The following is a 10,000-nucleotide window of genomic DNA, read 5'->3' as shown; positions in this document are numbered from 1 at the left end:
CTACTGTTTCAGTAAGTGGTTGCTACTGATATTAATCTTCACATCTTTCAGTTGCCAGTGAAGGAAAGTCAAATGAACATTTTTGTATAGAACTTGAAAATAATTGCCATATGAGTTTTAAGAAAAAATTATACCTTTCTTTTGTTTTGCTATATTTTAATTTATAGGAATGTTTTCCAAATTATATTCACAATAACATTTGTAAAGACATAAGTCCTTTAGTTCATATTTCACATTTCTTGAAACAGAGTGATATGTCTGCTGATTTACTTCATTCTGCATTCTTTTCAGAAACTTAATTGATAGTTCATAAGTAGGCAATTACGAGGCCTATTTGACCTCAATTGTTGACCTTAATTTGGGGGGTGGAAAACCTGTACAAAAGGGATCCCACCATTTGAAAAGCAGAAGGGTCGATTGTGAAAATGGTTCAAAATACTGTCTTGTATAAGAGGTATAAAAAAGATAGTCTGAAGATATTCAAGACTTACTTTTGTTATGCTATTAGATGCCTAGTCATAAACTCCTTTTTTATTGGTATTTTCTATATGTTTGAATAACATTATAAATTTGATATGATTTTTATTACCAGAAATACAACTTTCGTATGAATGTAATTGATATCAGTCTCTCTTGGGGTTATCATGAACCTGCTAAAACCATATATTTCACTTTTAGAATTCTATTATGATATAAACCGGTGATTATGCAAATACCCATTTTGATCCCACACTATTGTATAGAAAAAAAGGAAATTCAGGCATCATTCTTATAATTCAAGATGGAATATGAACATTAGTTTTTTTTCTTATTTTGTCATATTTTTATAAAAAAAAAAAAAAAAAAAATTCTAGAATAGCCTGAGCTTTGGTCACACTTCATAGACAGATTATTTTTTCAGCGTTCTTAATGTTTTGATTAAAGCTAAGCTTCTTAATGAGTCTTATTTTTCACAAGAATAGTGATTATAAGAAAATCTTTGATAGTAATTCTTGAATGTTGAATGGAGAAGGAACAGCTGTTAATTAATGCTCCATTTGCAGGCGAGGCTTTGTGGAGCAGATATTCAGAAAGTTGCGACCTGACTGTGCAAATGCAGTAAGTAACAAACAAGTTGAGTACACTAACATGCATTCGTTTTTTACTTTAGTTCTTATATTTTTAGGGGAACAATATGTATTGTTATTAGGAGATGTGAAGGAAATATTTTTTTAAAATTAAGGCTTTGCTAAGTTTGTTCAATTACAAATTATTTTTTTTATGAAAGCTTATGGTTGTAGGATAGCACATGTGACATTAAGTTCTTTTTCATTTTAATGATCAGTAGTCCCTGTGGCATATAGTCAGTTTCTAAATTTTTTTTCACTGGTTATGCTTGTATTTTTTCTTTCTCCTCTTCCTTTTTGTTTCCTTTCTTTCCCTCTCTGTCTTTTCATTTCCTTCCCATCCCTTCCCTCCCTTCCTCTCCCCTCCCCCCTCCCCCCTCCCCCCTCTCCCCTCCCCTCCCCTCCCTTCCCTTCCCTTCCCTTCCCTTCCCTTCCCCTCCCCTCCCTTCACTTTCCTTCACTTTCCTTCCCTTCCCTTCCCTTCCCTTCCCTTCCCTTCCCTTCCCTTCCCTTTCTTGCCCTTTGTTTCCCCTTCCACTCCCACTCCCACTCCTCTTCCCTTTTTTTGCCCTTTGTTTCCTTCTCCCTTCCCTTTCTCTTCTCTCACCCCTCCCCTCTCTTCCCCTCTCTTCCCCTCCCCTCTTTATTTTTTTCCAGTTTTACACAAAACAACACCATAAAAGTCTTCACTCTGTCCTATATTTAGGTTTTATATCCAAGTGCAGCCTTCTCGTGTCTTACTGAACTTGCCAATACATGATGTTGTATGAAGAAAACTGGTATCTTTAATTTTATTTCTCTTTTGCTTTTACATAAAGAAAACATTGCTAATTGATTTTATTACATGTCATTTTATTTTGCCCACATGAAATGGTATCTCTTGCCAACACGAATGTATTATTCATGGATTGTCATACTAAATTGTTTCCATTCCTATATGGGAGTGGTTTGTAAACATAGTATCTTGGAAAATCAAGAAAATCTGGTGTATTTTAAGCTAGTACGAATACAGATGATGAAGGGAATGGGTCTTTCATATAATCTTTAGAGGAAAGTATGACGTCTTTCATAGAAATTTCCATATTATGTTTATTTATTTAGTTCTTTGATTTTTTTTTTTTTATATGTTTAGAGGAAATTATCAAAAGTAAGAAAAGGAAATATGCCATTCATTTCTTCCCTTCATCACTTACCTGATAACGATGGGGCAGTTTAGGCTACTCGCCTATGCTGGCTGCAGGTAAACGCAGGTGATCATTATGTGCCTGATCACCTGACATGCTGGTCATACGAAATATTGATATCATGTTCCTGGTAGCAATTACTGCCACCACATGATGTGATATCATGTCACACGGCGTTAATGAATTAAACAGTGGTGGTTCAACAATTTTTCATGTGTTAGCTAAAAAGATATCCATTTTCTGTTGCTATTTGAAATATGTCAAGTACATATTGTGAATGGTATGATAATGGCAAGTTTAAGTAAGTGAAGGTTGGTAGTATACATATGTTTATTATTATTTGCATTATTAATAAGTGTTAGATATATTTATTTGTTTTCTATAGGTGTTTGTGTGTGTGTAGCCATCTGTGATTGTGGAGGTATGTGTGTATGTGGCCATGTGTGAGTTTATTTGTGCATGAGAGTGCATAGGTGTACGTCCCTGGAACAAGCAATTGCATGGGATGTATGAGTGCGAGTCTTCATATATACATAGACAAATGTCAGTATATGTTTGGGGATGGTGGGGTTGGTATTCTATAATTAGTTTATAAATCATTGACCATGTGTAGATGATGATGTTTATGTTTTTTATCCCTTTGTTATAATTGTCTTCTTGTTTTCAAAAACGGTATCAACAGGAATTTAAAACATTTGATTTTACATCATATAGCTATTATAGTGTATAAATTTAATTACCTTTATTATATCTTGAGAGAATGAACTGTACTTGTTTGTAGCAATAGAGGGAAAATTCACATTTTAACACATTGGCGCCTGGTGATGCGATGTCACGTCATGTGAATATTTTGCTCCCGCTGGTTGACATTCTATCATGTCATGATCTCTTCCGCAAGATGTATGTTTTACATTGTTATGTATGTACTTAATGATAGGCGTTCCATTTTGTATAGACGTCTTTTATTCACTTGTGAAAATGACGTAAACAGATACAAAAACCTCCTTTTATTACCCCTTTGAAGTGGGTGGGTGGAAAGCATTCATAGTGTCACAGTGTGGCATCATTCAGGAAGAGGTCTTGCACTCAGTCACTATGTGCGTTTGTTATCCAGCTAGCGGGAGCAACATTACACAAATATAAGCCCCAGTATGACTAGGTTAAGCTTCTTCACTTCTTCTTCTTCTTCTTCTTCTTCTTCTTCTTCTTCTTCTTACATCAGCCAGAGAGAAAACTGATCTAAAAATGAAAATGCTCAGGTATTTCCCTTCTAAAACTACCTCATCCCTTACCTTAATTTGAGTTAGTGAGTTTTATTTTCTTCTCTTACACCTTTTTTCTTCTTCCTCCCTCCTCCTCCCTCCTCCTTCCTTCTCCTCCTCCTCCTCCTCCTCCTCCTCCTCCTCCTCCTCCTCCTCCTCCTCCTCTCCCTCCTCCTCCTCCTCCTCCTCTCCTCCTCCTCCTCCTTTCCCTCCTCCTCCTCCTCCTCCTCCTCCTCCTCCTCCTCCTCCTCCTCCTCCTCCTCCTCCTCCTCCTCCTTCTTTTCCATTTTTCATCATTTGTTACTTTGGCTGGGTTTAATCTCATTTGGTAGAAAGTTATTGATTTGCAGTGTTCTTTTTCTCTAAAGATGTCTAAATTAATATTAGATATTTGTTATAGTGGTTTTTCTACATGCATAGATTATTGTTTTAGTTGACAGCTTATGTGTAATTTTTTTCCTTTTTTTTTTCTTCATTTGGTGCATTATACTTTCAATTTGCAAGAACATGTTGTTAAGCAGGGATGTAATGAACAGGAGATAACAATACACATTTATTTTGATGAAATGGAAATTTAAAGAATTATTGTCAAGCACAAGAATCATTAACTTTATTGTGACCATTTTTTTAGCTTTTTAATGCCATAAGGCAAATGATGAAAGTATAATGACACCACATAATAGATGCTTAGAAAAGCATTAATTTTATTATCTTGGGATTTTCCTTTCTCTTATTAGTATTACGAGTTATTTAAAAATACTTGCTGTAGATATGTTTAAGGTCATATTTTTTATGTTTACTTTTTTGCTTTTTTTTTCTATTTTGTAACCAATTTGCATGAGGTTGAAGTACAATTTACAAAAAGCAATATTTAGTTTTTTGTCTATTTTGAAATGGCAAGAAAAAATATTTTATAGTACTTAGCAATCTATTAGCATAAATACAAACTGAAAATCATAATAATGTATTAGCAGAAGCTTCTCAAAGTGATGGTTATACTATAATTTGATTGCCATAGAAACCTCAATGTACCATTTAATGAGATGTGAACATTTCTGTTATTTGGTCAATATTTGAATATATATACATTTATAAAAGTCTATACTGTAGTTCTAGAAAGTTTACAAAGATGCCTGGCTTCATTTTATTCTGCATTCATCTTCACTTTTTCCTCATGAAATGCACCAATCACGATAAACTTGACACTCTATGTGAATAATCATGTTCACCATGAATTCATCATGAATTCCAAATATGAGTTTAAAACATGCATGTTTCTATTACACTGCATCCTTGAACACAAATCACGACTCCACGGTATCCTGTTGATTTCCATAACTATGTTAGTACGTATAGCATATGCACTATGAGTACAGCTACTTCTATGTACTGAACTACACAGTCCATGAAGAACTGATCCACATTTCAAACGAGATAGTTGGTAACTGCAGATGGAGAGGAACATTGTTTTGATGTGTCTGAATTGTATTTCTATTATGACTTGCTAAAAATATTAAAGAATGTTAAGGACACTGAAATTTCAGCCTTGGATCAAAGCATTTGTCCTTTAGCTTCACTGCATTATAAGGAAACTCACTCACATTACTATCATTAGTGTAGTCATATGTAAGTTGTAAAACTGGACTGGTAATCTTTACTCTTTCATCTTTATCTTCCTTCTCCGATTTTTATCCCTTTAGAAGTAAATTTGTGTTGGTCTTGGCTCAAGTAAATCACATTGCCTGTATCAGTTGTATAAAGATATTTGTCTCTTTGTTGTCAATGATAGTGATACATATACATAGTTGAGTTATTGATTCCCTGGATACTTTAGCCAGTATAACCATTGTATTGTTGTTTGCTTTCCATATTGTAGGCAGTAGTTTAGGTAACCTGTTTACTCTTAATAGATGCTTTTCACTCCATTAGATTTTCACGTTTCTATGCTTGAGTAAAAGAATATAGCTATGGCAAAGTACCTGCATTTTCCAGGGAATTTTCATCTTTACTGTACTTCTTGATGACACACTTTGATATCAGCTCATGTATTGGACTTGTAGCTGCATGACTTTCTATACATAAACATTTTTCATTTTGGGAACACTGATTTACTTTCGAGTAACACAGATTTGAATAAAATCATACAAACATGTACTTTTACAAACAGATTTCTTATTTAGATGTACAACACATGTTATATGTAAAGAACACAGGATACAGCTTACTGTTTGATTTACGAGAGGTACACAACAGATTTCTGAGAAAAGACATTGTTTGAATGTGAGACAGTGTTTCTTTATGTGAACATAGATAAACTTTTCTGCAAAATTTAGCTTTTATTATTAATTTTATTTTTTGCTATGGCTATGAGATGTAAGTCTGGAACTACTGGTAGTTGGACATGATCTTAAGACTTCATATGACACATCTTTTTGTTAAAAGCCAGAGTGTATGTTGTGGTTAATATATACCTTAGTAGGAACATTGCCTCATTCAGGAGAGCATGGATGAGATGGGGGAGGATGGACTGAGTGGTAATTTGATGTTCTTCCCGAGTCCATCAATGCGTGACAAGATAACCTCCATTTTCGAAAACTCGTCCCTTGATGATGACGCTTGATGATGATGATGATCATGATCATGATGAAGGGTTCTGGGTTGGGTTTAGGGGCAGAAGGTAAGAGTATTCATCAATAACTTTTGTTAAAGGCATATGTAATGGTATTGTGGATACATTAATAACAAAGCTTAATTTTCCATCACAGAAAGGCTTTATATCATTTTCAAAATAGAGATAAAGATATATATATATATTATCATGTATAAGGATTAAATGTAGCTTGGAAATTAAGCTGTTGTTTTTTGTCATTAGTGTAATCCTGTACCAAATGTCTATGCCTTTATAAGTTATATTGAATCCTAAAGCAGCTACCCTGCTCAGTTCTGCCACTTTACTTTCTTGATCTTCCATAGGTTATAGGTGACGGCCTTCTTTGAGTAAATTGAGCCTAGGAAATAATTATTTTGACCAAGCAGTGACCTCTTGCGAACTTTCTGCATTTTCTTTATTGTTATTATTATGATTATTATTTATTATTATTTTTTTAATGATAACTGCATTTGTATTCTCATTTCCCAGCTTTTTGTTATTATTTGTTTTTAATTTAACAAACCCCCATTATGTAGAAACTTTGCTATGCACCTCTTCGATTCCCAGGGTTCAGGTCTCTCTCTCCTAAAGAGAACAAACAGGAGATTTCTGCTGTTCAAGTAGTATAAGGCCGCCAATCCAGAAGGTTGTGTGAGTAATAGGTTAGTCCACCTGTTTACCTCCAATAATAATTTTCAAAAATGATGGGTAGCAGAGACTATCATTTTTTTTTCATGTATATCAGTTGTGTATACATTTGGATTTTTTTTTTAATCAAAATAGGCCAGATAAGAAAAAACATAAAGGAAAAAAAAATCCCTGAATTGGCTGCTTTGAAACTCCTGAGAAATGTTTCTATTAGATTTTATGACCTGTAGATTGTCCCCTTCTTTGAGCATTGTAATTTATCAGACCTTATCTGCAATACAGCCTCTTGCATTTCTTTATGGTGCAGTAGTATTTTTTTTTTTTTTTTATTCTTTTATAGTTTTCTATTGTTCAAATTATTTTGTTTTTTCATCAAATGTAATAGTTTTATCAATATATGCTGAATCCTCATTTTCTGTGGATGCTCCTTTTACATGTTGATAAGCTGATTTTACTTGTAGAAGTATTTTTTTGTGTAGAGGATCTAGTTAGATAATTTTTTTGGTTCACATTGAAAGTTTAAGAATTTGGAAATCTCTTTTTTAGGTATAAGAGGAATTGATAATCATGATAGATATCAGAGTTTCATTTGTTTTGAATTGATTCATTATATGGTTCTGCTTTTTTTCTTGATAAAATAGATAGTTGCAATTTACACTGATGTAAAATCATTTCTATTTTTGAAGATTTCAGAGTACGGCTAGGCAAGACTTGCATTTTCAATTCTTCACTGATTCCAGTATTAAGCTGTAGATTATGAAATAATGAAATTAGTTTTCATACATTCATGTGATAAAGATAATAGTGATTTTATTTATAAGCAAGAATTACTACAGATATGTCAAAATATGAACCTAACAATTTTGTACATACACGATCTTTAAAAGGTAGTTTTCAAACCATGAAGGACTGCTTTGGCAGTAGTCTGATAAGGTGCAACCCATAGTGGTAGAAATCTAAGCAGGGGTTACATGCTAGTAATATTAATGGTTTTCATTGTGTGTTCATATCCCATGCATGTTATTAAGTATATATATACATTTTTATTATTATTATTATTTTTTTTTTCATATCTTTAGATTATTATTATTATTTTTGTTTTGCCTTGATTTTAATGCTCTACTAATTATGGTTATCTTGAATGTCATGTAGTTTTATTTTTCTAACATTTTTTTTTATGCTTTTTTAGTCTTATCAAGTGAAATGAGATGATTTGTTTAGTAGAATTAATATTTTTTATTATTAGAAAAAAAAAAAAAATTGCAAGTACCATAATCTTGGGAATTGCTAGTGTTTTTGTGGTTGATTTGTCTCTTTCCTCTTGCGAAATGTGTATGCTGTGTTTGTTGATTGTCCTCTGAACATCTGGTAGATAGTTATGAAATGACTATTTGCATGCTGGACCTTATATGATCTGCTGTTTGTTAGGAATGATCCAATGACTATTAATATTCAATTATAACACTTTTGTACAGCTAATGTTTTTATTATATTTTTTATATTGTTTTGTTGCTTTTATTTATTTTTATTTTATGCTAAGAAAATTAAGTTTTGTATTAATTAAGAGAATTCACGCACATGCACACGCATACACATACACATATACATATACATATACATATACATATACATATACATATACATATACATATACATACACATACACACACGGACATACACACACACGCGCACACACACGCACACACACACGCACACACACACGCACACACACGTGCACACACACGTGCACACACACGTGCACACACACGCACACACACACACACAGACACACACACACACACACACACACACACACACACACACACACACACACACACACACACACACACACACACACACACACACACACACACACACACACACACACACACACACACACACACACATACACATACACATACACATACACATACACACACATATACACATACATATCAAACACATATACAAACACATAAACAAACATATATACACACACATAAACAAACATATATACACACACAAACAGATACATGAACATATTTTTGTATATTTTTACATACACAGCATATAGATTGTACAATAGATGATTACTCACCTTTGAAAAATTGTAAATTGTCTTTGAAGTAAATGATTAAAAATTGCATACTTGTACTCAAGAATATTTGTATTACAATATGACAGGCGCTAAAAAAGGGATGGATTTCCAAGACATTGTCAATTTTTTTAAGAACTCCAATTTTTTTTTTTTTTTTTAGAAACAGGTATTGTAACTAAATCATCTTTTGTTTTGTTATCTTTGTATATGTGGATCATGAATGAAGTCTAGTATTTGACTTGCAATTGAGCATTACCCAAACATATTGTCTGGCAGGCAGTTGACAGCTTTGCATCATGAGTATTTGTTGTGCACCAGAAATGAAGTGAGACATGGAATCTTGGAAAAATTGATTTTTGTTGTAGGATTTACATCATGTAACTTCAAGCTCTCCTACAGAATAGTCCTTGTCTTTCTTTTCGTTGTGTCTCCTTATCCATTCTTTATTTATTCTTTTCTTAGGCAGGAATACTTAGGTTACTTTTCATCATTAACTGGTTATTGTTGTTTTGTAAATAAGTAAAGAGAAGGAAAGGCAAATTTTTATATAGAGTACAATGCTATAATGAAGCTGAACTTGCATAGGTCATGGCATTGATTTTCAACAATTTGTAATTATTTCAAAGTAACCCACACGCACACGCACACGCACACGCACACGCACACGCACACGCACACGCACACGCACACGCACACTCACACTCACACTCACACTCACACTCACACTCACACTCACACTCACACTCACACTCACACTCACACTCACACTCACACTCACACTCACACTCACACACACACACACACACACACACACACACACACACACACACACACACACACACACACACACACACACATACATACATACATTCTTGTTATGTTTGTATGTAAGTAACCCTTTTCGATGCCACTCTGTGGTGTGCAGTAAGTAAAAAATGAGAAGGTATTATTTATGTCTGTTTTATTATAATCTTGAAGATAAACATTTATGGCATCTGGTAAAATAAGAAAAAAAGAAAAAGTAAGCCTGGCAGATCCTGCTCTGTGTCTCA

At 33.6% G+C, this 10,000-nt stretch overlaps 1 protein-coding gene across 14 annotated transcripts in view; it reads left to right on the top strand.

The window, feature by feature from the left end:
• Nucleotides 1-10,000, top strand: part of alph (protein phosphatase alphabet) — a 33,890-nt gene that overhangs the window by 21,329 nt on the left and 2,561 nt on the right. For 6 of the 14 annotated variants that reach the window (XR_006223712.2, XR_006223711.2, XR_006223716.2 and 3 more), the window contains exons 9-10: nt 1,044-1,098; nt 6,050-6,229. Coding sequence is in view for 8 of the 14 variants with exons in the window: in XM_043024830.2 (XP_042880764.1) it covers nt 1,044-1,114 (71 nt within the window). In the remaining 6 variants the exon portion in view is untranslated. Of the gene's footprint in view, nt 1-1,043; nt 1,115-6,049; nt 6,230-10,000 lie in introns of all 14 variants that reach the window. The other 8 variants (XM_043024830.2, XM_086539836.1, XM_086539834.1 and 5 more) reach the window with 2 other exon arrangements.

This window comes from Penaeus japonicus, unplaced genomic scaffold, assembly GCF_977035675.1.
Source record: "Penaeus japonicus unplaced genomic scaffold, GWHDUDI00000001_assembly GWHDUDI00000009, whole genome shotgun sequence".
Classification (NCBI taxonomy): Eukaryota; Metazoa; Arthropoda; class Malacostraca; order Decapoda; family Penaeidae; genus Penaeus; species Penaeus japonicus.
This window is presented reverse-complemented; position numbering and strand designations above follow the sequence as displayed.